This window comes from Eumetopias jubatus, unplaced genomic scaffold (genome assembly GCF_037043125.1).
Source record: "Eumetopias jubatus isolate StellerSeaLion01/CBP00866 unplaced genomic scaffold, mEumJub1_p1.0 scaffold_3, whole genome shotgun sequence".
NCBI lineage: Eukaryota > Metazoa > Chordata > Mammalia > Carnivora > Otariidae > Eumetopias > Eumetopias jubatus.
Genome location: NW_028274809.1, coordinates 119,197,153 through 119,224,526, shown reverse-complemented (window position 1 = coordinate 119,224,526; position 27,374 = coordinate 119,197,153). Strand labels below are relative to the sequence as shown.

Sequence of the window (27,374 nt, the reverse complement as noted above, 5' to 3'; positions counted from 1 at the left end):
ATGACGTATGCTTATTTTTAATAATAGCAAGTGTCTCCAGCGCGAGGCAAAAGTTTCAAAAGTTCTATTATCCAAAGAATGAACCTGTAATTAATGTAGGTCACCATGTGGATGGCACTTGTTAATATCTGAATAGTCAAGTAACGTTTGTTTGCATCCAGCTACTTAATTATCTTCAAATTTAAAATAATTTTTTTTTTTTTTTTTAAATCCAAGTACTCTGGCAAGGGGAAGAAAGAATATCCAGAAGCAATTCCTCTCTGATTGTTCTGGAACTCTTTGCCATCTTCACGAGAGTCCCACACACAGACAGGGATGTGGGAGGTAGATTATAAGAGCAGCACTGGGTAAAGCTTACCTATATGAGCTTCCAAAAGAGTTATGTGTTTGGCCAATAGGTTAGAACAATGGAGCAATACCGAAGCCTTAAGGAATTTGGCTCGAAACTGAGAAACAAGGGGATTTTTATTCGGGTCAGAACACTAACGCATTCTAGGTGAACATGTCTGGACAGCCTACCAGACATGGAGGACATCCTAGAAAGGGATGCCCTGGACTCCATAGCCATCCCAGAAGACAGAGCACAGATTCCATATGAACCTAGAAAAGTAGGCATTGTCCAAAGGTGGAACACCCAGAGAGGCAAAATCCCATCCAACAAACTGTAGTTCTCTCTCCACAAGACAGATCCCTTTCCTGGTTGTAACTATATGTACCTGATGGATACAATAGCCCAAAGGGCTCCTATAGACAGACATCAGAAAACCAAGCAAGATTAGGGCTCAGATTTAGGTTTCATGGCTAATGGGAGTATAGTTTCACCCAGAGTCAAAATCTCAGTAATTCTTGGTCCTGAAAGATGCTCTTTGCTGCATTTGCTCAGGATTAATACAGATTTGGGCAACTGACGGTTTTTATGGAAACTCTTAGAATCAGGAGTACTTGTGGCTGCTGGAACCATGTCCTAGTAACACTCTATGGTTATTCTTGCTGTTGCTTTCTGAGAATTTTACAAAGGTTAAATTTTTCCAGCCTAGATGGAGATGGGGAGGCAGACAAAACATGGCTTGGAGGTGGAAAAGCACAATGCAACTGTGACAGCTGGGGCACTCTTTCTTAGCACTGAGACACACACACATTCTTTGTGAAATGCTCAGCTCCTCAGCTCAGCAGTCTCCTCCTTGATGACAAGTTGTTAGGGGAAAAAATCCATATAGTGCTTCTAGGTGCTCAGAAACCTTCTATACAACCCTTCTGAAGTCAAAATGAGTAGCTGTACCTTAAATCATATGCAAGATTTTGGAAAATCACTGGAAAAAAGATTGTATCAGACACCAGGGCCTGATTCAAGTGACTACGTGGTAAATTCCAGTGTGTCTTTTGCTTGACTTCTTAGGATTGACCTGTGATCCAATTTGAGATTTTATAATCCTGTACCTGTGTTTGTTAACTGTCTTTATTATCCTTGCCTTTAGTAAACAGTAGACCTGAGCTTTGCTTGGACCAGGTCAGTGCAGATGCCTGGTCCTCATTCCTACTGTATTGAGAAATATTTGGTATAGATAGGAGTCAGTGCTACAGAATCAGAATGCCTGATTTAAAATGTTGGCTTGGCCATTGTTTGACCATGAACAAGTTACTTACATGCCTTGGTTTCCTCATGGAAAATGGGCATAACGGTAGTAAACATCTAAAAGGGGTTGATAAAGCACTTAAAACAGTGGATGGTACATGAAAAGACTCAGTAAATGTTAGCTACTATTGTGACTGTAATTACCATAGAATATAGTATAGTCATCAGATAATATTTCACCTTTTTAACTCCCTTTAGAGAATGTATTACATTTTCCTAAAGATCTGGAGGCTCTAACTGAAAATGTCCAGATTTTGTTTTTATGCAGAAGGGTCACTCAAAGGAGAAGAGTGGTAATTTACCTCTTAAGAACATTCTCGTGCCCTAAAATGGCTTCATCTGGCATCAGTAAGAGCAGCTGAAATCCTTGAATTGGAGAGTTTGATCGAAAGGAGTCCTTAAAAATACATTCAGAGAAAAAGTCCCTTGTTATTCTGAATATAGTTGTGGTTGGGAGCAACTCACATGGATTCCCCTGTGTGGGCTCCTCTTTGTCCACATCTACCCTCCAACGGGGCAGACTGGTTTAAAATTATTTTCAAGTGATGAATGTCCATCATACCTAATATAGTCATCCACCAAAATGACTCTGTTTAGGAGGGGAGTGCGTTTAGGTACTTAGACTCTGGAAAGAGCTCATTTGCTATTACAAGTGAATGGCCACAACTCTCCTAAGAGGTTGGTTAAGTCCCATTTTTATAACTAGGACACTGAAGGGTAGAGAGATTACACAACTGGAGTCTGAGTCAGAAATCATGCCTCCCAGCCTCTCCCTTCTAAAGACCAGCCTTTACAATACCCCTTCCAAATCCTGTCTTTAACACACAGAAATTTGATATTATTTTCTAAGCATTTAAAACTGCATGAAATACTCTTTCTTCACTGAGGATTGGACACTCAGTTTTTAAAAAATGTATAAAAAGAAACCTTTACCTTCTGTGGGCCAGGTAGACAAGAGTCACATCAAAGTACATGATTGCTTCACGGCTGTGTGCACCAAATCACCAAATGTAGATACCTCCCACCATGTTCCTCTGCCTCACCCTGAAATATTCACAGAAAGCTGAAGAAGTTCTTAGAGAACCAGGTGACATTTTCCACAAATAATAGATGTTTCCCTGAGGGAGTTTCAGAGTTACGTGAACTGCTGATCATTCTGTGATAAGTGTCTTCACAGGAGAATAACTACTATTGAAACAAACGCGGTTTGAGATTAGTCTGGAAGCATGTTCCATGACACATGGTGGCCAACAGTCATGTCTACTGACTGGAGATTCTCAAGGGTGAAAGCAGCTTGTGCTGAGGGTAGTGTAGTCTTGGCAAAATTAAACAGGGAAAATAACACAGGTGCTAAAGAATTCTTGAAATGAAATTAACCATGGAACAAAAAAAGGGATTTGTTACTATTGGATATAGATCCAGTCTGCATAAATTAAGCATCTACGGCTCATTCATCTCTACATGGGTCAGATTTACCAGAGTATCCTTCCCATGGATAACCATTCGTACTTCAACAGGATCAGTTTGTCAATGCTACACTGTTTTTCCCTTTTGAATGTACTCAAGTATCAAGACTAATTTTTTATGAATGCAGCGTAGAATGTTTAACAAAACCTCAACACTTCAAAAATGTGCCATTATGAGTGGCACTGAAACAGCTAACAGCCCTTGGAAATTGTACCCATAAACAGTCATGCCATCAAATAAAACTAATTTGGCCCCTCCAAAACTTAAAGATACAGTAGAAAATAGAACCTAAACTGAATAAAACCTATAGTAATAAGGCAACATATACACCAAATTCCTAAAAAAAAAAAGTGCACGTGTACTTGATAGAATAGTCTATATAGTTGCAGAAGAAATAGTTTCCTTCAAGTTAGTTAATGCAAAGCTTTATTTGGATTAAAGCTTCTCTTAAACACGCCAGTTACGATGATCAATTACCGTTCAAGTATACATTTTTCAGTACACATTTTTAAACCCAAAAGGAACAAATTAATATAGAAAAACTCAATAAAATACAACCCGTCTGACTGCAATGGGAACTAAACTGTTCCAGGTTCGATGTCCATATCTGATGAGCACTGTGTCTGAAGCTCAAAGAGTGAAATATGAAATTTGTGACTAAAACAGATTTTACCTCAGTGGCTGTTTTGTTTATCCTGCATCATGGTAAGTTTCTATTATCATCTGGGTGTGTTCAGAACTCAGCTCATGCAGAGGTATAAACTACCTAGTGTCCACTAAGACTCTTGAAGCGATAGTTCATAAAGCCCTGCTAAGCAGGGTGCCATTTTAGAAAACTACTTATTATTTATCTTTCAGGGAGGACTATTTGTAATAATATGTCCTATTGCTAGCGAAAGGTATTATAATAATGTAAGATTCCCTAAGTGATGCTTTTCCTATAATATCCTGATTTTTGTCGCAATGGCCTAACTTTTGTTTCTATGGGTTTTCTGGGTGATTTTCGTTTTTAATATGCATGTCGACTCTAACTTCTAGTTGTCTTTTTCCTAAGCCCGGTCATTATAGCATCTACTCACACGTGTATAACTTGACATTTTTTGCATATAAAATCAACATATCATTTTAGAACATTTAAAAATATCTATAAAACACATAGAACAAAATCATCTATACATTTACTGACTCAAATATAAGTATGAATATATCAGGTTTGTTCTTCTAGTCTGTTTTATATGCCCATATATTTGCATAGCTGAGTTTATGTGGTATAAAACACTGTCACTATTTACCCCAACAAAGCTTTCTCTTGGTCATTAAACATGTTCGGTAATCAGATTTTTAAATACAGATTTATAGTGACCCAGTAACTGCACATCAAGTTGCAAAATGCTTTCTACCCACATTATTCTTCACCCTCAAAAGGATTTGACACAAGCTGAGACTGAGGGCACAATTTGGCCAAGGGGCACAGTTTTAGGGTCAGAAGTGAAGCTGTGAATAAGCACTTGAATCCATCCACAAGTGTGTTTTAGTAGCTTTATTTTTGTATTCTTTTTGGATTTATTATCATCATTATTTACACTACCACACTAGCCCTTTTATCCCTATGGCTGGTTATGGTAATAATGCCTTGGGGCCTCCTTCCATTAGGAGGAGGAAAAAAACCTCCCGTTTTGACAGCCAGGTGAGGCTCGGGATGGTGTGGGACAGCTATAAGGAGACCTGAAACCTCGTGGGTACAGCTCAGCCACCCAGGGTTAGAATTCTATGGAAACAGATTTACCTTCCCACAGGACATTTGTGGATTCACCTGAAAAAAAACTCCACTAATGATCACACCAAGGAAACTGTACTGTTTGTAAGCGCTTGAAGGACTGATGGTCCGGTTCCTTAGCAGTTGTTAATTATTTTCCAGAGAAAAATTAAAGCTGCTTTCTTTTATAATAAGATTTACTTTCTTCATTAGTTTAATAGAGTTTTCTTCCTCCCTGGCTCCATGTCTTTAAAGATTTCTCCTTGAAAATCTTCCCAGTTTAAAAGGAATCAAGGCAGGCCAGGCTGTTGTGTGGTACAATGGCCATTCAAAGTGAGTATGAAGAAATATATCTCTTTGGGCCAGTGCTGAAGATTTAGGAGAGAGACAGTCGCCTAGGAAGCCAGGCCTATTCTCCCAGTCTGAGAACAGCTCTTCCCCACTAGGTCCTTGACTAATTTTATCCCCTGGGAACTAATGTGGGCATTCCTCATATTAAAAGTGATTTAACATGTATCCCGCTCTCCTATCTCAAGTCCTCAGGGCTCATACAATAAAGAGATGGTCCCAAATGTTTAGAGGCAGAAAGAAACACACACCTTCTTATTGAGCGATTTCTGGTACCTCCAGGGAGTAACTAGGTCACAAGCACACAAGTTAGCCTCTGATTCTAATAAAGTATTCGTAAGAAACCAGGATCTCATTAACTGATCATAGTTCTTACATATGTTAGGGAAACACTGTCCTGTGAACTCCAGATTCTAGTTCAATTTCACAAGTAAATGTAGAGAAATGCCATTTCTATCTACCAAGTTTTGATCAGTCCCTTTTCCCAAACATTATCTAAGTAATAAAACACAACAAAGAACCAGAAACAGTTATAAACTATTTTAAATTATTTTTTTCTCTATCTTGGGCCAAGAAGATTGAGATAATTTCCTTTCTTATTTATTAATGTGTCTATTCTAGTAAATGTTAGAATATTTTTTAGCAAGCTCCAATTTTTCTGTTTTATAAAATACTTGTTAATAATTATGAATTAGGTTGACCACAACCAACAAGGAAAAACAATTCTATAGGTTTGACACTTAGAATAACAGTTCTTCTCCCTATTATATCTCTTAGAAAAGCTCACCTAAAAAAAAAAAAAAAGAAAAGCTCACCTAAAAATCTTTCATTCCCACTAAAAATATACATCTAACACAATCTGTGTCAATATGCTGACAATCTGTCATCCCAAAGTAATTCCTTCAGCTGTCACTGAGCGGATATGGGAAAGAAATTGACTATATTAAATGTGGGCACAGAAGGTGTTTGCATTTTTTAATTGTGGTTTATGATTTACTCTAATATTCATATTTGAAGGTTAAGGAAATGTACAGAAACACAAGCATTTTAATTATATTCTTACAACTCAGAAATAATGAGGAATATGAGGCTCTGACAGCCCAGTGATATGTAAAATAAATTTCTGCCCCCACACCTTTGAGCTGTCTAACCTTGCAGGAATGAGAAAACAGAGTGGGAGAAAACTCCTTGCTGCTGTTCACATATGCACACATAATGTGCATGCGCGACTTTTCCAGGCTTGAGGGTCTCGAGGGAGACTAAGTTTAGTTTTGTCAAATATTCCCCAAGTCTCTACAGTATAGAACTGATATTCTGATCACAGCCCTACTTGCTGAATCAAAACTTGGGCATAGATGTATGGATCACCTTTAGCAGGCCTACCCAAAAACTATATTATAAAAAAGTGTGGGATTACGAGAGAGAGGATATGTGTGTATGGGGAGGGGGGTAGAGCAAAGAAGGAAAGGGAGAAGTTCAATATAAACAAAAGACTCTTCTGATAGATGTGGCACTAGGCCTGATTCAAATATCTAAGAGCAATAACTAGAATATCTGCTTATTAAGATATATATTAAGATATAAGTTGTATACAGTAAAATTCACCCTTTTTAGTGTACAGTTCTAGGAGTTTTGACAACTGCATGTACTTGTGGGCAACAGGAAAATCTGATACTTCTCTGTATTCAGAAAACTAATAGTTTTAGTGTCATGGTCAGGTCCAGGGGGAAAACGACACCAGTGCAGGGAGAGTAGACTGTTCATTGCATTGGGCAGTGTGCTTGGTGCGTCATCATTAAACCTCATGGTGACAAGGTCCTTGAAACTAGGTCTCTTTCCAATGACTTTATCATCCATACAAAAAACTCTTCCACATCCCCAAAAGTGACTGCCTCAAAGGAACATGACCCAAAAGACAGAGAAACTTGTTGGCCTGATGGGACATTCATCAATTTGCTTGAAATAAAAATTGGTGTAAGTATTTGTGGTGGGGATTATGGTGATTTAACAAGTTACCCCCATACCCCCAAACTTAGTGATTCAAAACTAATGACACCATTGATTCTGCTCACAGATCTAGAATGGAGCAGGGCTCAGCAGGGATCACGCCCCTCTGCCCCACTGCTATCAGCTAGAAGACTGGGGGCTGGAGTCTTCTGAGGTTTGCACACTCACACAGCTGGCCGCTGAGATCTTGGAGAGCCTGTTGGCCACAGAGTTTCATGTGGCTTCCGCATGTGGCCTAGTCTTCCTACAACAGGTTAGCTGGGTTCCAAAGGAACCTACCTTTGGAAGTCACCCGGTGTCTACTGCTTGAGGCTGTTACAAAGGTCCATCCAGATGCAAGGGAAGGGAACACAGCCCCCACTGTTCAGTTGGAAAAGTGTCAGAAGCACTTTGTATGAAGAGCATGGGACTTAAAAGACGTATTGGTGTAGCCATCTTTGGAAGATATAATCTGTGGCTCTTTTATGAGCCACCAAGATGAACAGCAACAAGAATGATCTTTCAGAAGTGCAAGTATCATCACATCACTACTACTGTGCTTAAAATGCCATGACTCACACATATCCAAGGCTTAACTGATGTCATCCCAATTTTCTCTCCCACACTTCCCATACCCAACTTTCAACCATTCAGAGCTACTTGCAATTTCACAGAATCACTTGTATACCCTCTTCCTAGAGAAAACTTCCTTCTTTGTTTTTGTTTACTCTCACTCATTTCTTTAGAAACCACTTCTCCTGAGCCATGGCCTTCTGTAGGATGCTCTCCTTGGAAGAAGCGGCCTGCACCTGCGTTATGCCAAGAACAGGGATCTGTGTTCTTACCCTGGCTTTGGCCCCTGGCCAGTTGTCTGACCTAGGGTTCATTCATTTACCTGAGCCACAGTTTCTTTGTGCTTCCATTCCCTCCCCTTGATAGATGTTGATCTAAAGGTTACTCCTTAACAAAATCCCTTATGTTAAACTCCAGCTGAGTCTCCTTCCCAGGGAACCCAACCTGCAGTGAACAGTTTGGAAGGATCCCAAGCAAGTAAAATGCTTGCAACTCATGCCACTGACAATGGGCTAATCTCCCCCAATATATAAAGAACTCCTAGAAATTAAAAAAAAAAAGAGGGGAAATGGCAGTACTTATCAAAATTATTAATGCATTTACCCTTTGACATGGAAGTCCCACTTCTGGGAATTTATTCAACACTGCAGCAGAATTTGTTGAAGGAAAATGTTGAAGTTGGAAATAACCCAAGTGTCCATCAATAGGGGACTGGTTAAATAAACTATTTACCTAACTGAAGTCTCCACAGTTGCAATAAGAATGAGGAGGCCCTCAACATTAATGTGGAAAGAACCCTGGGATATATTTTTAGGGCACAAAAGGAAGGGGCAGAACAGGAGCCTAGAATGCAATCTTTTGAGTAAGAAAGAAGGTCATGATGAATGATCACACAAGCTGGTGTCTGCATGAACAAATGCTGAAAGATGTATCAGGGAAGGGAAGGGGGCAATGATGAGGACAGACCCAGAGATAGGAGATTTTATTATGTTTAATTTTTACTGGGGTTTTAAAGTCTAGAACCATGTGAAGGCATTACCTTTTCACAACATGGAGGGTTTGTGATTGTTTTTCTTTTTTTTTTTTCCTTTCTTTCTTTTTTTTTTCTTAGAAAAGAACAACCAAATAAAAACAAACCTCAGATCCATTTGTAATTAATTTCGGTGGAAAGAGTAAAGTAAGAATTACAAATCCAATGTAATATTTTTTCCAAATGACCCTCTGTTTCCCTTCACCATTTATGTACAGTATCTTTTACCCACTCACTTCAAATGCCAGTTTAATCATAAACTAAAGATCCAGCTGTATTTGGACTGGGTTTTGCATTCGCTACTTGATTCTACTAATCTGTCTGTGCACAGTCCTAGACTGTTTTTACTGTTACACCTTTGTACCATGTGTAACATCTGGCATGACAAATCCTCTTAGTACTTTTACTTTTAAGATTTCCAGGCTATTTTTTCATATATTTCCTTATGATCTTCAGCATTTCCTTGTTTAAATAATCACTTTGATGCTTGTATGTGTTATATATGCATGCGTATGTCTCTGTGTGTACAGATTTCTTCCTATCCTATCCTACCCCTGTGAGACAGGTCTTGTTATTTAGTCACATTGACTTTTACAGTGGAACTTTTCTTATTATAATTATTATAACTATAACTATTATAATTATTTAAGTTCACTTTCAGTATTTTTGGTTAATATTTAAATTAAAAGTCTTTTCTGACTCATGATAGGCAGAAAAACTTGCTTTTAATTATTACTTTAATTTTGTCTTTCAGAATTCACTACCAACTTAATTAGCGACAATAAAGACTTGGTTGTTTTAAGGAAAATTCAGGGTTTCCCCCCATTTATGCTTATTGTTTAGAAACTATGGATTAGCATTTCTTGATAGGGGCAGATATCACTTGTGAGATTAACGTTGTGACAAATGCTATAGAAGCAGGAAGAAAAGGAGAAGCAGCAGCAGGATCCATCATGACTCCTAGCTGTGTGGACTCCAGCTAGAGGCAGGTGAACCGTGGCGCTGGCTAGAGTTACAAGAGCAGCCGACAAGGAGAGGGAGGCCGGCAGAGACATCCTGTGAGAGCTCCTTTGGGAGGCACCCCAGGTATTTCCACCACAGACAGATTTCTATCGAACCACACAAACAGAAAAAGGAAAGAAAAACAAAACCCCAAGAGCATGTGTACATACATGGTTCCTGTAAGTATATGGCAGTGCTGAGTCCAGGAAGCATTACTAGAAAGATGAGGGTCCCAGGAGACAAGGCTAAAAAAAAGGCCATCTGCTTGGGGGGGAAGAAAAGTCCATAGCTGCTATAGAACTTCCCTGTAGTGAGTATTCCACCAATCTTTTCAGATGCATTTAGAATTAATGCAACATATTAGGAATATGTAATGTGAGCTTTTAAAATTTCCAGCAAGAATGACCAAGCCAAATGCATATTTTGCATTAGCTAATGATACTATGAACAGATCAAGAACAAGAGAGAGATACCAAATAGCAAAGACATTTTTCATTGGGTAATTTTCTCTGGCTAATCCCCCCCCCAAAAAAAAAAAAAAAAAAGATAGCATATACAAAATGCACCCAGCTTTTATAGATTCAAAATAATCTCAGGGACAGAAACGGCAGTGAGTTCAGGAAATCTTACTTTCCATTTTCATATCAACACATACTAGCGGCCAGGATATATTGCATTGTTGTTTGTTCTTATGGTGGAGTATTCCAAAGCAGGTGAATTTCAAGGCACCCTGAAGGCCCGGTGTAATTGACAGAACTCCTGGATCCTTGAAGGCTATAGTTTGCCCAGGTTAAAAATACCCAAGATCAGCACAGCACTTTACCCACCTGAAAGTTATGACATTATCTTTGTGGACAGCACAATTCCCACCTGTACACATGCAGACAGAAACTTGTGTTTTCAGGCAACCAGCAGGCACCTGGAGGAGGTGATCTTTTTGGATTCTAACACAGGCATATGTCTTGGTCCAGCGCAGCCTGGAGGACTAGTTCCAGTCAACATGAGATGGTTTGGCTTTTAAAGAAACTAGCAAAACTCATATTCTGGGAGAAGAAACTCTCTCACATGGATTCCTTTCAGCAAACTCCAACAGAGTGCACTGTTTAGGGGCTGGAGTCTTAAGGAACAAGTACGTCAGTTTCAGTGTTTCATTTAAATGCTTTTGATGGAACTCAGGCAAAGTGTGAGAGCATCAAGGAGTCTGGGCTAATTTACGAAATCTGTAAATGCCACCCTGGGTCAGGGGAGAACATCAGGCAATGTTAGAAAAATTGTTTCTCAGTTAAAAACAGATGACCGCATTACTGGAATACAATTACTTATTAGCACCTGAATTGTTAGCAATACACAGACAGGAGGCAAGCAAACTTCATTAATCTAGCAGATTGAATCATGGTTATTTTGCTCTATAATGATCCTATACAGTTGCAGTGTATAAGAGGAGCTACATTTAAGGTAGAACTGTCTAAAGAAGTAGTAAAAGGGAGACTTACCTCATCTTCAAAGGTTCCCAGCAGAGGGTGGACTGGATGACTGTCTGCTATTGTAGGACAGAATCCTATTCTGGGAGGAAGGATGAATTGGAAAATCCTCAAGCCCACAACACTATAGTCAAAAGACTGGTCAAATAAATACCTTAAAATAAAGCTAACGGGCTAATTTGAGGACTCTATATGGTTTGGCCCCATGCTGAAGGCTTTCCTGTGTGGTTTTACTTAATCCTCACAAACCCTTTGATGTATGTACTTAATATTATCTTCGTTTTACAAGGAAGGACACTGAGGCTAGGAGTGGCCAGGAGGCAAGCCCAGATTTGCAGGGCTGGAGCTGGAAGCAAAGCCCCCAAGCCGCCTGACTGCAGAGCTTCACCCCGCCCTAACACGGCCGCCGTCGGCTCACGGCAACAGCCAGTGAGACCACAGATAGAAGAGTGATGGTAAGAAGACAAGTCTATGGGCTCCTGGCCCTTCTCCTCCCCAGAAAGGTTAGCAGAAAGTGTTCCCCAGGCCAACTCACCCCTCCACCACCACCATCTTGCGTTGTTATGATCAGTGTTGTTCCCGTCAAATTTTATTCACGCTCTTCCTGAAACTATGATGTTACTTGCAGTGCAGTAACTTCCTGGTCCCTAGTTCACAAGCCCCTGGTACTGGGCTTCCAGAACTCCCCAACCATGGGAAACCCTCTTTCCAGAATGGAATACTACTCAGCACTAAAAAGAAGAAACCACTGATACAACAACATGGATGAATTGCAAATGCATTATGCTGAAGACCATATTCTGGTATAATTCCACCCACAGGACCTTCTCAGAAAACAGACCAGTCATTGCTAGGGACTGGGTGTAGGGCTCAGGTAGGGACTACAAAGGGGCTGAGGGAGTGTTTCTGAGTGCTGGCGCTGCTCTATAACAGAGCGGAGTGGCATCGACGCTATTGTATGCCTTTGTTGAGACTCAGACTGTACACGAGAAAGGCCTTATTTTATTGCATGTAAATTATACCTCACACAAAAAGAAAGTGGTATACCAGTATACCATATTAATCAATACCTTCAGAGGAATAAAGAAAACCAATAAGGCAAGGCTAACAGGAGGTAAAAGTTCCTAGTTAGTACCTAATGTTACAAAGAAGCAAGTTTCAGGTTGACAAGTGATTGACAAAAAGATTATCAAAACAACATGCAGCTTAGTTAAGGAGCAATAATAAACCTCATCCTATAATCCCTGGATAAAGGAGGTCAACATTTTAATCAATATTCTTTTATTGGCATGCTCAGGAGGTACAAGCAGTACTTAATAACACTAATCTACTTTGCCTCCCCTCACTTTGAAAGATGAGGCAAGAAAGCATATGCATCACTTCTTGAGCCTTCTTTAAATAGTCCACTTGATCTGCCAGCACACGGGAATGAAGAAACGAAGGGCACTCTAAACTCCCAGAACACCTGTTGGAAAACCAGTATAGTGGCTCAAATGAAAACCAATATACTGGCGCCAATGAGTTATCAGAAGGCAATGAAGATTATTTACCACTTAAAAGTACAAGCATTTACTAGATGAGAGATGAGCTTTCTGATGTGATACTTATTCACAGAAGCTATTTTAACTGAAGGTCAAATCCAAAAGACTCGTAAGTCCAAGAAAAAGAATGATGAATTTCATTTTCATAATCACATTTTACTTGCTTGTCAAAAAGTATTTTAGAACTATAGGTCAAAATCTATTTCTCTTTCCTCAGTCAGGCTGACCAATTTAGAAAAAAGGAGAAGAGAAGTTACCCTGCTCCTGATCCTCTCAAAGCAAATGGAGGCTTGTCCAAAAAAAGGCGATCATTTTCCATCATTGGAGCGCTACGTTATGAATTCCCTTTTCCTCTTCCTACTATCTTCTCCTTCACCTGCTATAGAAGGTATTCTTTCTGTTGTCACCTTATCTTTTCCACAGCCTGTAACTGAAGTCTCTGTTCTCAATCTTGGACTCTCAACCACCCTTAATCAAATGTCCCTGAAATTTACTTGCTCAGAATGGTGCTACGCAGGTGTATAGAGATGAAAATGGATAGATGGGCATGATTGGAGAATTTGTGCTTAGACACTTTCCCAAAATTAATTTTAAGAATTAAAGGATATCTGATTTCAAAACTCTTAGGAAAGCTGGTCTCTACTAGCAGAAAAAAGGGCAGGAAGAAATACAGGAGAGCAACACAGAGTAAAATGACAAAAAAAAAATCTCTAATTGGTAAAATCAACTTCACTAGAGTGAAAATCTAAGAGTTTCAGCTGAAATAAAAGGTAGTCTAAGGTAGGAATGTGTTTAAAGAATGCAATCAAAGGGACGCCTGGGTGGCCCAGTTGGTTAAGTAAGTGTTTGCCTTAGGTTCAGGACTCGATCCCAGTCTGACTTCAGGCTCCTTGCTCATCAGGAAGCCTGTTTCTCCCTCTGCCCCTCCTGCCTACTCACACATTCTCTCTCTCTCTATCTCTCTGACAAATAAAGAAAGAAAGAAAGAATCTTAAAAAAAAAGAATGCAATCAAAAGTATATTTTATTCTCTCTCAAAAGATGAGGTTAAACAAATTCTAAATCTGAATTAATCTTCTAATTCTTAGAGGGTATAGTTCTCTGTTTGAAAATTCCACCAGGAAAGATTTAAGTTAGACCAGAAGGGTTTCTAAAAAGGAAGCAGAAATATAATATGCTACTTAAGTAATCTCTCTCTTATATTCTAAACACACACACACAAAGTCCAATAGATTCTGATGTGTCAGCTGCTACTGAAATGCGTTCAATTGATTATCTGTTTATTGAGCATGGTGCATTCAGTCCTGTTTGGGGGCAAAGTCAGAAAGAAAGGGTCCCTGCCCTTAGGGAAGTCAGAAGCAATTTGGTAAACAGAAATAACATTCACTGTGACAAGTGCAAGTACTAAATTATGCAGGCGCTATGTCTGAATGCAATAGGACCTAAAGGAATGGAATAAGTTGGAATAAATGAGCCTTAATGCATGCGGTGATGAGCTGACCCCTCGCCTTCGCTTCTGCCATAGCACCAGGAGGGGAGGAAAGAGCAGGCACCCTAGAATAAGGCCCAGCTTTGCACACAGCAGACCTCTCAAAGTTCACATCACCCCTGGAGTCCTTTGCATTGATTTGTTTTTGGACCTGCACTTTTTCTCCCCCCTCAGGGAGGTTTTATGGAGTTAGAGACTCAATTTTTAAAACATCAATGCCTAAGTACATTTTTTTAGAATGTAGGCTCTTTATAATGAGCCTTTCAGGTAAAACAGCTGCAAAAACATCATTAAAAAAGCATATATTGTCACATGTAAAAGGCAGCAAGCAAGAGTCTATTTTTATAAAGTTCAAAGTGATGGTATATCTTGTAGGGGATCCCTCCAGACTGTGAATACTTCTCTGGCTTTAGAACAACTCCTCCCTGTCACCCCTCCCCCCCAACACACCTTTTGCTGATAAACTCCCAGCTCCATAAATGGGCAGCAACCATCTAGGCTTTGAGAGAACATTCCTAAGCCCATGTGCAGCCAGTTCTGCAGCCATCTTCCTACTGAAACATAAAACCCGGCAAACTACACTTCTTCCCTGTTGTTTACTAAGGGCCTGGTGACTTCTGACATTTATCATGGAGCTGGAATAAACAGAGAGGGTTACGTGGGACAGACAGGTGCAGGCCTCCCTCTGGTACGCCTACCTAACCCTCTCCTCCAGGCCCCCTCACTTGATTGGCTCCTAATCATCCTTTAGGGCTTAGGTCAGGTCATCCTGGAAAGCTGAGGCTCCCATAGCAGTAAAGAACCACTTCTGAGAGTCCTCGTTGCGCACACACACTGTCTTCCTGCAAAGCCAGCCCCGGCAAGCGGCACTGTAACTATGCGAGTCTTGTCTTCATCCCCTACTCACTTCCAAGGGTGGAGGCTCAGTCTGGCTCCTTCATCTGGATCCTACGACCCCAGAGTGCTTGACTTGGGAGAATGCAGATGCCTGAGGTGGGGAAAGTACTCTTCAGAATGTTCCTACTTCTAGTTAATTCCTATTTGCAAACTGCCCACTGGGAAGCCATTCTCGAAATAGTTTTCCTTCCACCATATTAAAATTGTAATTATTGCTCAACAACTATCAGCCCCCAATAGGAACCACCCAGGTAATCACTAACTCAACAAGCTGGGACGTTCTTGGAAAGGGTTTGGCACCAGACTTGTGCATACAACTATCAGAACACTTCTCACACTGCGCACGTCGCCAACACCCCCCATCAAATGGGGAGTTTTGCAGAGCTTATCCCAGGGCCCCCGGTCCTAGCATTCCACCTGTCACAGAGTAGGTGGGCAACACCTGCTTAAAGCTTTTACTAGAAAATGGATGGCTTCATATTTGATGACGTCAAGTCTCTACAGATAGGTCCATATATTGACTGTGCTTTTCAATTCACCTTCACCTATTAACAAGTTACCATTAAGCTCACGACTCCAATCGAGCCCCTCAAATAAGGACTCTATCAGGAAATAGAAAGCTGCCTCTGACAACAAAGATGCACAGGACAGAAGAGAGAAAGAAGCTTAGCTATCAGGAATTTTGTCTTCTACCATAAAGAGATCTCTTACGTGTCAAGAATGAAATATGTTTCTTCTTGAGATGTACTTCAGTTGTGCATTATAAGCAAAAAGGGGAAAATTTATTGGATAGTATTTTAAAGTTTTAAAACATCTATTCTTCATTGATTCTAACATTTAAAGCAAAATCTACCCAAAGCTAGTGCTTTCTTTCCCTGTTTACAATGCAGTCTGGGTTACTCTCAGGACATAGATGCCAGTTTGGAATATGGCTGAACAAATCCACAGCATCTTTGTACATTCACATATTTAAATTAGGCCTCCACAAATAAGAAGCTAGTCAGACAGTAAATGAAAGAAGGGGCTGCCTACATGTAATTTACATATAATTATTTTCAAACAATTAATGATCTGAAAAATGGAGGGAAAAAACCCCAAAACCTCTCAGAGGTCCAACAACAAAAAACTGTAACACAACTAAAAAGATTACGTAAATGTTTTCAGAAAAAATAAATTCCAAGTACTTCTCTGAGAATATTTTGGATTAGAATGGCAGTTTATGCAGGAACCATAATTCATTTTACTGTTTTAGTTTTAAGACACTGGAAACGAAATGCTGGTAAACCCGAGTATTCTAGAGCACAGGCTTTCGTTTGTTTTTTTAGGCTTGTCAGATATTGATAAGTCTTAAGTAGCGTTCAGTGAAATTCTGTTGTTTGGGTTGCATTTGGTCTCAAATTGCTGTGGTTTAAATCTCTGTCTCATTCAGTGATATTTCCAGACTTCCATGTGAAATATGCATCCCAGTTCCTGGCCAGTATCCCATAACAGTTTAATGACCCCAAGAAAACATTAGTATTTCTTACATATGGTGCCAAAAATAAGTAGACACTCTAAGTGGTATAAAATTCCCATTTTTTCACATCAATACTTATATGTTATCGTTATTCTCTAAACTAGGAGCCACCAATGAATCATCATGAAAATTTCAAAGTCTCGTCTCTGTTTCAAAGATGATTTGGTGTCTTTTCTTCACGTTATACCAAAGTTGATAAGGGATGTGTATCATAATTTTTTGAAATGCACGTTAAATTCAAGTAACTTCCCTATTGTTTTCCTATTTGCATTTTATTACCACTAAAAATTTTCTCCATTCCAAATAACCTTTTCCTAGGGGCACAGAAAGTCTGTGGACAAACACACACCTAGTAAATGCTTAACATGCTGAGGCTGTTATACTTTGAAACTCTTTATTACGCTTTGTACTCTATTCAGGAAATTCTGAATAACAAATGCCTAGTTCGTTAAATAGCGTAGGAACTTTAAAGAATTTAATTGACCCTCTCTCTTTGGGCATTATCACAGAGCAGTCACATGAGGACCTCAAAAATGTGTAAGAATATTTTTCCAATCTTTACATTTAAGGTAAATTCCTCCCATTGTCAAAATCAAAGAGTTTTTAAAAATCAGTCATTCCTTTCTGATTATAAATTATGCTGGGAAATGGTTACATAATGGTCATGATTTATACCCCAGGTTAAAACTACAAAATTACATTAAAGGTCTATGCTTACCATCTGTCCTACATACTGACATACACATTTTCTGAAATTGCTTTTACTGTGTCACTTGCCTATTCCAGAATGAAAAAGGATTCCCAGCTTCCAATAGCAACATCTAGTTATTTAGATCCCCTTCCTCGGCCACTTACATATTCCTTCCAGCCCTATCTCCTTGCCTTCACTAACTTTATTCCTTTTCCTGCCTCCCACCTCGGACACACCAGGAATGTACCCCCTCTAACTGGCTGACCCCATCCACCCCACAGGCTATGACATTATGCATGGTCTAGCCCACAAAAGAATTTTACCTTCTGAGAAATATGGTCTATCTGGTCACAGCCACAAAACATAGCATTTAATCACTAATACAAAACAAAACTACATGTGAAGTTTATTTTTCAAACCTTCAGTGAGATCTCCAAAGCATATGGTCTGGCTACACATTTTTGTTTCCCTCCACGTGACTAAAGCCCCAAAGTGCTTGTGATACTCTTGTTAAAATGTTTTTAGCATTTTTTTTATTGTGGTAAAATACACACAACATAAAGTTTACCATCCTAATCATTTTTAAGTGTACATTCACACTGTTGGGCAACCATCTGTGTTACCCGTCCCCAGAAACTCTTTGTGACATTCTTGTCATCTATGGGAGGCAGGCAGAAAACTGCCAGTTAGTTTCTAATTATAAAATCCAGCTTTAATTTATAGAACTCTAGGCCTAATAAAGGTGTATCTAACTGTGTATTAATTGTACTTCAATAGCACTGATTAAAAACAGAATGAGGAGGGATGCAGTGGGAGATGAGGCTGGTGACAGTCGGGATCCAGACCACGAGGGGCAGGGGCATGAAGGGGGACACAGGGATTTCATCAGGAGCCACAGGAACCTTGAAGAGTCCTGGGAGGATGGTGGCACTCACTGCCAACATTATTGAGCACCTAGTTCCAGAAGCTGCCAGCCACTGGAATTAATCACATGAGTGTTCAGGAAGCTCATCCCAGTTGCATTATGGATGGTTGATGGGGCAAAGCTAGTGGTCTTTCCTATCAAGCAGATAAGAAGTACTAGATTAAGGCAGCAGTGGAGGGAATGGAGAGCCAAGGTTTATGTATTTTTCGTTTTGCCTATTGATAGGGTGACCACGAAATCACAGATTCCATCATTTTGTTCTAATTTTTAATCACTTGAACCAATGGCTACTTCAGCCTGAATAAATTTTATGTGACACATCAAATAGCATGAAGGTCAGTCAGCAACAAGGAACACAAGGTACAGATAATAATACATAAATCTGATCATGTGTTATATTCAAGGCACTGTGGTAGTAATGCTTGCATTAGATCACTGTCATTTTGGTAGAATAATTATGGCTGCTTAGAGGGACAACTATTACTCCACAAGGCTCTTTGTGGGTAAAAAGGGAGATGACTTGAACATTTATCAATATAGGAATGGTTAAATAGATTGTAAGAAAACATACTGTGAAACACCAGGCAATGAACCCAGATGTAGTCACGGGGATGATCCCCCAACTACACTGGTAAGTATCACATCAACTGCAGAACATATTACAAAGTATGAGGACATTTATGTAAAAACATTGATTTGTTTGTATATGTAAACGGCTCTATAAACACAGGAAAAGGTCATAAAAGAATATACCTAAGGGGGCTTGGGGATGAGAGTAGAGGGAGCTTTCAGTTGGCCTTCCGTATTGCAGTGAGGATAGAGCCACGTATTCCTTCCACAGAAAACTCAAGTTTTATAGGTCAGTGTACCAAGTGAGTAGATTGTATTAGTTACGGGCTCATAGGTCTTCCATACAATCTTTACTGGTTATTCAAATCATAATGATCCTCATAATAATGGCCAACACGCTATTAGTATGTGTGTACACACGCCCACTTGTGCATCTTTTTTTAATCTGCCAAACTGCTCTTAGACTGCATTTGTAAATGACCAATAGTTACCTAATCAGAGGACATTTGAGATGAGGACATACTGGCTTTTGCAAAGGGTTTCTCCTTGAGTTACAAGAAAACCATTTAAGAATACAACTTAGGGGCACCTGGGAGGCTCAGATGGTTGAGCGTCTGCCTTCGGCTCGGGTCATGATCCCAGGGTCCTGGGATCAAGCCCCACATTGGGCTCCTGGCTCAGTGGGGAGCCTGCTTCTCCTTCTCCCTCTGCCTCTCCCGCTGCTCATGCTCTCTTTCTCTCTCTCTCTCTCTCTCTCTCTCTCTGTCTCAAATGAATAAATAAAAAATCTTAAAAAAAATAAGAATACAATTTATTCTCAATTAGTTACAAGGTAACCTTTAGAGTACAAAACTATTCATTGCAAAGGAGCAAATCAAATTATAACAATCTTTGATCTTTTGGTTCAAAACACACTAAAATACCATCCAGGTAGAACTTTCCTGTTTTTAAAGTTATATTTGAAGTACATGTTGATGCCACAGAGGTTGGGCAGTCACTGAGTCAATGCTCTTTCTGGGCTCAGTTGAAGATTTTGTTTTTTCTTGATTTTCAAATTAAATCTCCTTGAAATACTAAGTAGAAGACTGAGACCAGAGTGGTGGAGACTTTACTTAATTTTTTAAATTTTATCAGGAATGTTTTTAAAGGCTGTTTACAAAAGACCATGTACAGCTGTGGTTCAGCTACAATTGAAAAATTAAGGAACTCACATGGCATTTTCAGGGCCTCATTCCAAATGGAATTTTCCAGACAGACAAAAATTGTACTCTTCCGTCCTTAGCCCTCTTGAAGTTTAAAAAAAGGGGGGAGCAAGATAGGAAGTGTAAATGATGAAGGAGGGCCCCGGAGGAAGCTCTGGAAAGCTAAAGGGGTCGGAGCTTCATGTAAAATGTCTTGATAAGAAGTCTAGACTATCTGTAGTTTGCTGATTTTGAGGAAAACCAGATTATTAAGAAATCCTGTGAAGCCAACCCTACAGTAAGAGCTGAAAATGCATGTGGGACTTGGGATGGCATGTGGGAGCAGGGATTCCCACACTCCTTGAGTCCACAGCACTGATTATCTATGACCCCAAGTGACATTCAGGAGTGACTGCTATCACAGAGGGGGGCAAAAAAAGCCACAGAAACAGAAGGACAAATATATTTAAGTGCCAAAAAAAGAGAAAAAATTGTAAAAATGCAGACAGGAGGAAGATAGAAACTATAAAATCCGTTACATGTAACATCTAGAAGTTCTTACTTGGAGCAGACAGTTGAGTATCATAGCATGAGCAGACAAGGCAAGTAGGACGCCCTTTGTGCAAATTAGTACAATGTACAACTTGCAAAACTCAGGAAAACTATTCATTAGTAGTTTTGTTACAAACTCAATAATGTGAACCTTTATGTTTCACCTGAATATTCAATAGGATAGAGTAGACAACTGGGTAAAGAAATGTTTAGTCATGGTTACATTAGCAAACCACTTGTTAAATTCCCTGAGCTGCATATTTTAAGGGACCACATGAGATAAAATTGATCTATGTCTTGGTTCTTATTTCTGCCAAGAGTTGAGACATCAGACACAAAATAACTCATAACAGACTGAGATATTAACACCAAATGCAATTAACATTGCTTTTCTATTTCTCCACAGTGACCACCTGCTTCCTCTTTTCTCAACACACTTGGAAATCTATTAGTCACATTGGCCTTAAAAGCCACACCTTTGCAGCAGAGCTGTCCTTAAAAAGGAGGAAAGAGGCAGCTGGTCCTCCCACTGAGTTCAAACAGAAAGTGCCCATTCCGTTTTTTCCTGGGCCCACCCCTCTCCTGCTCTAGTCCCTCTAATAAGGAAAATAAATGTGCTTGCAATTGAATCAACATCCTGAAAACCAGCTTGACAACTCAAGAAGTTCACGGAGATATTTTTAATTATCTTATTTGTTCACTCCCCACTTACTCCCACACCTTCTCCCATTTAAATAGTATCATCCAAATATCCCAGAGGCGATGAATCAATGCTTGGGTAACTTGCAGATGCCATGAGAAATAGAGCAAGAAATCAAGCTCTTTCATTCCAGGAAAGAAAAGAACGACCAGGTTGCCTGGAAATGTCCCCGTGCCCACCAAGAAACGTGGGAGCATCTGCTGCCCAGGCTCTGAGCCCCTGGGAGGAGCAGGGTGTGAGTGACAACAGTCACCAGGCCTCCCCACATTGGTTCCTTGGCATGAGGACCTCAATCTGCGAGGTGTCCCCCATATCACAGAGGTTATGTGTGTCACAGATTCCAGTCTGTCCCATTCAGGACCTTTTAATTTTACAGTAACAAAATCCTTTCTTGCAATTACCTTAAATATGTGAAGATGCCCTCTGCAAAAGCCCCCCCCACCCCAAGGACAAAGTTGGCCCGGCTCACCTCAATAATGTAGAGGACCACATTCTTATAGAAACAGTACAGGATGCACTTGGTCACCCGATTGTAGCTCCAGGCGCCATGGACCAGCAGCAGCTTCTCCAAGTAGGAAAACTGAGGGGGAAACAATGGCAAAGTTCAGGAGCGCCCATCCTTTAGGAACAAAAGTCACAAAATGTTCTTCAGGGACAGAGAAGGTCATCGACGAAGCCAGATTCTGCAGAGAACCTGAGAAAACCATTCACTTCTGGAAACCAAAGGTAGATCTTTCAGGTCCGGTGAGGACAACTAACCTCTCCTCTTAAATCTACATAGCTAATATTTTCCCCAAATGCCACTTTGAACCTCTCATTGTTATTCTTGTGAATTCTGTTTACACAAATACTTTTTTAGGGTCTTAACTCTTAGGAGAAGGTGACCTCTTGAACTGAAAGAAAAGAAAAGCACAGTGGCAACCAGACGCTTCTATTCAATCCGATTTGATGGTGACCAGGAGCAAGGGACAGGAACACTCGTGCATCAGTATCCTCTTTTAAAAAGGGATGCACATAGAGACACGACCTATTTCCACTGTCAGTCCGCACGTTAAAAGCAACTGCACATTCACAGAGACACAGAGACACTCGGGTGCAAACACACAGCCTTACCAGCCACACCCATTTTGTTCTCCTTTTTTGCTTCCAACTAGTACAGAGTACCTCTTGCTAGAGTGCTATGCAGTCAAGAAAAACAAAAAACCAACAAGTGGCTAACTGATACTAAGGTGACAGTGATGGAACAGATCTTGCAGTCTGAAATACTGAACAGTATTCAGTAAAATCCCTGAATCCTCTTTGGGGCAGGGGGGTCTTCGGGCCCCACTTGAATCCTATCCCCTCAGCCTCCTCTTAGCTTGGCTCTGCTTTCTGTGGCCTACTTCACAAAGGTCCCCAAAAATGTGAAGATGAGCTGGAGGGAGGGAAATGAGTGTTTTTTTGTTGTTATTTTGTTCTGTGGACTATGATGTGCCCTGGCATGAAGGCACCATTAGGGGTGATCCTGTTTGAATTCACGATTTCTATACATTGATTAGCCTCGTACCACACTGAAATGCCCCTTGGTTGCCTTGAACTAAAACCTACCCTGTTCCAAGTCACAGGGCAGTCCTCGGGCTCATTCTCCCAGAAGAGATAATCAGGCTGTATTGAGAACATCCATAAACTTCAGAAATTCTTTTGCTATTGCAAACTTCCTATTAATTTCTGATTACTTCTGAAATTAAATTTAACTATAAGTAGAAAAAAAAAACTCTGACTGGAAATGTAATTTTCTTTCAGGAGGAAGCCACGTAATAATTTCCATTAGCCCTGAAGAAGGGAGCTTGATCTGACATGACATCACATTTCATGAGAGATCTACCCAGGAGATGGGGGTAAGGATGTCACTCAACTGCATACTCCAAAAGCTATATGGCCGCTTCAAAATGGCAGGAGTAGGTGCATATGGAAAAATAAAACTCTCCATAAAAGCTCATTAAGGTTTCCAAAGGGGAATAGGGAATCATAAAATAACTGGCTAAACAAATAAAAAGGAAGTTTGCATTTGACCCAGACCCCCTGCTGTTAAACTTCAGTGGGCACACAGAACATCTGCTGGAGTCATCCGGAATGACTCAACGTTAGCGCTACAGTGATTTGTGTTCAGGGGGAAAAAAATACATATAACCTAAATCAAAATGCTATTTTCAGGAGGTCGATCAAAAAATGTTAAGGAGGTAGGGGGCAGGAATGATCGCCCGCTGAGGAGAAGAGGCAGCTGGGGCCAGAGGTGCTGTGCCCTAGGCCGGTGCACGTTGCCCACGGGCAAGGCAGCAGATCAGCGAGTGGCTGGCAGTCCCAGGGGCTGCACTGTGGGCGAAAGCACAGGCAACCAGGGAAGAAGTACAACCAGAGCTCTGCCCATTTCATCATTTTTCCCAAGGACTGGGAGCTAGTTTTTTCTTCCGTATATAACCTTCCAGGGCACTGCCTCAAAAACCCAAGCAAAAATGTATTCATCCACATGCAATAAAGAGACAAAGCCCAAGATATTGACTTCAACCAGAGACATTTATCATTTCACTGGGGGCAAAAGGATACGTAAAATTGCGGCCTTTCTTGCTTCTAATTGAAGTCGGGGAGAGAAGGTGTAAGGCAAAGAGCAATGCTCCCCTGAAGCCACAGGACCTCTCCCTGATCGTGGGCAGGACCACGGACAGGAGAAATGAAGACCCACAGACACGTGCGGCCCCTCGTCACTTCCTCTGGCAGTGAACACTGTTACAGCGGTGGGGCAAGAAAACCCCTAACTCTAACTCTAACTCTACCTCTACCTCTAACTCTCCTCCTCCGAATGCTTTGATGCTTTTAATTTGAAGAAAGCAATTGCTCCAGATTCCACAGCCTATTAGTATGCAGTTTTAATAAAGCAGGTCATGGAATCTCCCTTCCCCAGACATTTTAAAGAAAAAGACAGACAAATATTTGCCTGGAACTCCTAGGAAACCTCTAAAGATCCCTTCCAGCCACATGATGCTATAACTCAAGTATTTAATAATGCTGGGGTGTATAACATCTACAGCTGCTGACAGACTACAGGAAGCGAGAGTCCCACAGGCCTCGGAGTGGTTGACTCAGGAAAGTGAATGGGCAGGTGTGCGGGGCTGGTCCCCAAGGTCACGTACAGGTCTGGCGTTCTCTGACCCTGGATGCTCGGGCCTGAGGCTGGTCACCCAGTGTGAAGGAGCCCCAGTGTTCCCACCTGTACAATCAGAATTCCTTCCCCTACCTATTTTAGCATTTATCTTGAGGATTTAGTTGAAATCAACAGAGAAACAAGATTGATTTCATGTACTTTCTGGAGCTATGAGGATTTTGTAATTCCTCCCTGTGTTTGCAGAACCACCGGCTGGGAGGGAATCGGAGAGGTGATCTAATGCAGAACCCCCTCTGGGGAGGTGGACCCCAAAGCTGCACAGGACCAGCCTGCAGCCCTGGGGTTGTTGGAAGCTCTTTCACAGTTCATACACAGCCCCTGATCTCAGCTTGAAGGGATAAAAAGCCATTACTACCTGTGTTCATGTGATTAAGGTTAACACATTCTTCAAATGACTAAGCACTGGAAGGACATGAGGAAACCCTAGCTAACCACCATATGAGCAGACATTTTATCATGACATACTGCAATCTGTAGACAGGAGGAAACGATCGGTGCCCATTATGAGGTCTAGATTTTCTGGATAATCAAGCAGGCCAAATGATCTAGATATGTCACCTAAGGTCAGGAGGTTGGCTATTTTCCTTCACTTTTGGCTTTCTACCATTGAGGAGTCGGCAATTCTTTCATCCTTAGGCCATCTGTTCAGTAACTACAAAGTGCACCAGGAACCCTTGCATGCAACATCTGATCCAGAAAGGAATGGGCTGATCTTGGCCTAATAGCAGGAGGACGTTTGCTACTGACCGTGGGTTACGGCTACCGCACCCTGGTTATGGCTACAGAGAGGGTAGCCATTGTAAACTACCACTTTCCCTGACCTTGAATGCCTAAGGAGAGAGTATTCTAGCACCTTCTGAAAAGAGGACAGATTCTGGGGTCAGGATGGTAAAGAAAAGATATAATGAACACAGCCATTCTTTAGCATGGGACGGCACAAGGAAAAGCCCATGCAGCAGACGTGGGAGTTGAGGGTGGGAGACCATCTTAGCAGGATCAGAGACCTATCTGTCAGGAATGACGCCCTGCCTGGAGGACAGAAAGCTCGGCCAACCTCACAGCTAGCAAAAACCACCACAACAACCAGCAGTACAGGGCCTTTCAACTGTACAAGATCAAGGCCACCGGGAAATCTGAATACTCTGGTGGTTTTGTCTAGACACAACCTCAAAAGGGTGGCAGAGTTCTTGGGGCTGGACTGAAGGTCAAGCACCAATCAGACCTTCATGCCCAGTGGACACCTCTGTCAACAGGATGGGACAGCTGGTCAACCATGCCTCTGACCTGAGCAATGGCATAATCCGAGTTGTTGGTCGCCTGCATGCCTTCATTCCCACTGATTCCTACACCCACGTGAGCTGTCTGGATCATCCCAACGTCGTTGGCACCATCCCCAATGGCGAGGGTGATGGCCTTTACCCGCTTCTTAACCACATCCACTATCTCAGACTTCTGCAGAGGAGACACCCTGTAAGAGAAGAAAGAAATGATGACTATATGCATCTTTCCAGAGGAAACAGCTGTAATCTACATTTAGCTACATTGAAAGGGCAGTTATTGGACAATTTCCAAATCCAATACATACATTTTATGCTCATGTGCAAAGAAGCTTTCAGAAAACAGTAGCTTGTGGCTTTCAAGTATTTGCCAACTTCACAGATGAAATACACAAGTCAAAACTAACTTAAAACACAGCCCATTTGTAATCGCTCTGCCCAGTGGGAACCGTACATGCAAACTCCTAAGGGGCACATGTGCCCCCGTGAATGATAAAGGCAAGGAAGCTAGTCACAGAGGTCTTAGGAAATGTCTTCCGAACAAATCAGAAAACTAGCAAAGACCCCATTTTTGCTTTGCTGTTCATCATATACAACCTAGGGCTGGCGAGGGAATTTTCTGTAAAATCTGCTTTCACAGAAGGGAAAGAAAATTGGCAGGGGCTTGAGAAGTGCAGAAAGAGAACCAGAGTGAGAGAGAAGAAAGCCTTCCCCTTTTCCACCTCAGAAATGGAGGCAGTGTCTGAAGGGCAGCCACAGCAGAAGGATTTAAGAAGGGGGCAGGGGGTGTCACAGGGATAGAAGGTCTACCAAAGCTCAACTGTGCAGAAGCACAGCCCAAAGGGGGAAGATAAGATTACATTTGCCAAAGGGGGACTGTTTCTGCAAGGGAGGAAAGAATGTGGGCTATTTTTCATAAGCCCTCAAGTCATCTGGGAAGAAGACCCAGTATAAATCTATGGGGTCTAAAGCACAGCAATGTTAATTATAATGAAGTCTTTGTTCAGAGTATAAGACCAGATAATACAATGACTTGAGAAAACTACTAGTACCTCAGGACTGATTTATTTTAAATTCCGAAATGGTGAGCTGATAGTTACTTTGGGAAATTGACAGGTAAACTCCTTCTGAATGACTAAAACACACACGCGCACATACACTACATGCATGTGCGTGCACACACACACACAGTAAAATGCCTGTCCAGGTTTCCCAGAGATACACTGGTTGCACCCACATATGTACTGTACTTGTAAACTAGAATAAACACTTAAAGGCTTTCTCAGTAGAACTAGGACCTCCCATATGGCCTCTGACCTTCAAAACATCAGTTTCCAACAAAAAACTTAAAATGTACACATTTAATTTTACCAACACAGAGACCTATCTGTGTTTGGGGAGACAGCAAACTGGATTTAAAGCACAGTTACTCTGAAAGTCTTTGCTCAATGAAATGAAAATTAGCAAGTTAGAAAAACAGAATCTACAGGTTGAAAGGCCTTTAGGACCCAGGTTGTATGATCTACTGTCTCTTTTATCATTTTCACAGTGATTTTCAATA

At 40.9% G+C, this 27,374-nt stretch overlaps 1 protein-coding gene across 2 annotated transcripts in view; it reads right to left on the bottom strand.

The window, feature by feature from the left end:
* LOC114212219 (phospholipid-transporting ATPase IB) overlaps nt 1–27,374 on the bottom strand; it is a 573,423-nt gene that overhangs the window by 196,750 nt on the left and 349,299 nt on the right. For both annotated transcript variants that reach the window (XM_028106999.2, XM_088022179.1), the window contains exons 26-27: nt 25,821–26,004; nt 21,807–21,917 (exon numbers count right to left, since the gene is read on the bottom strand). In XM_028106999.2, coding sequence (XP_027962800.1) covers nt 21,807–21,917; nt 25,821–26,004 — 295 coding nt within the window. The remainder of the gene's footprint in view (nt 1–21,806; nt 21,918–25,820; nt 26,005–27,374) is intronic.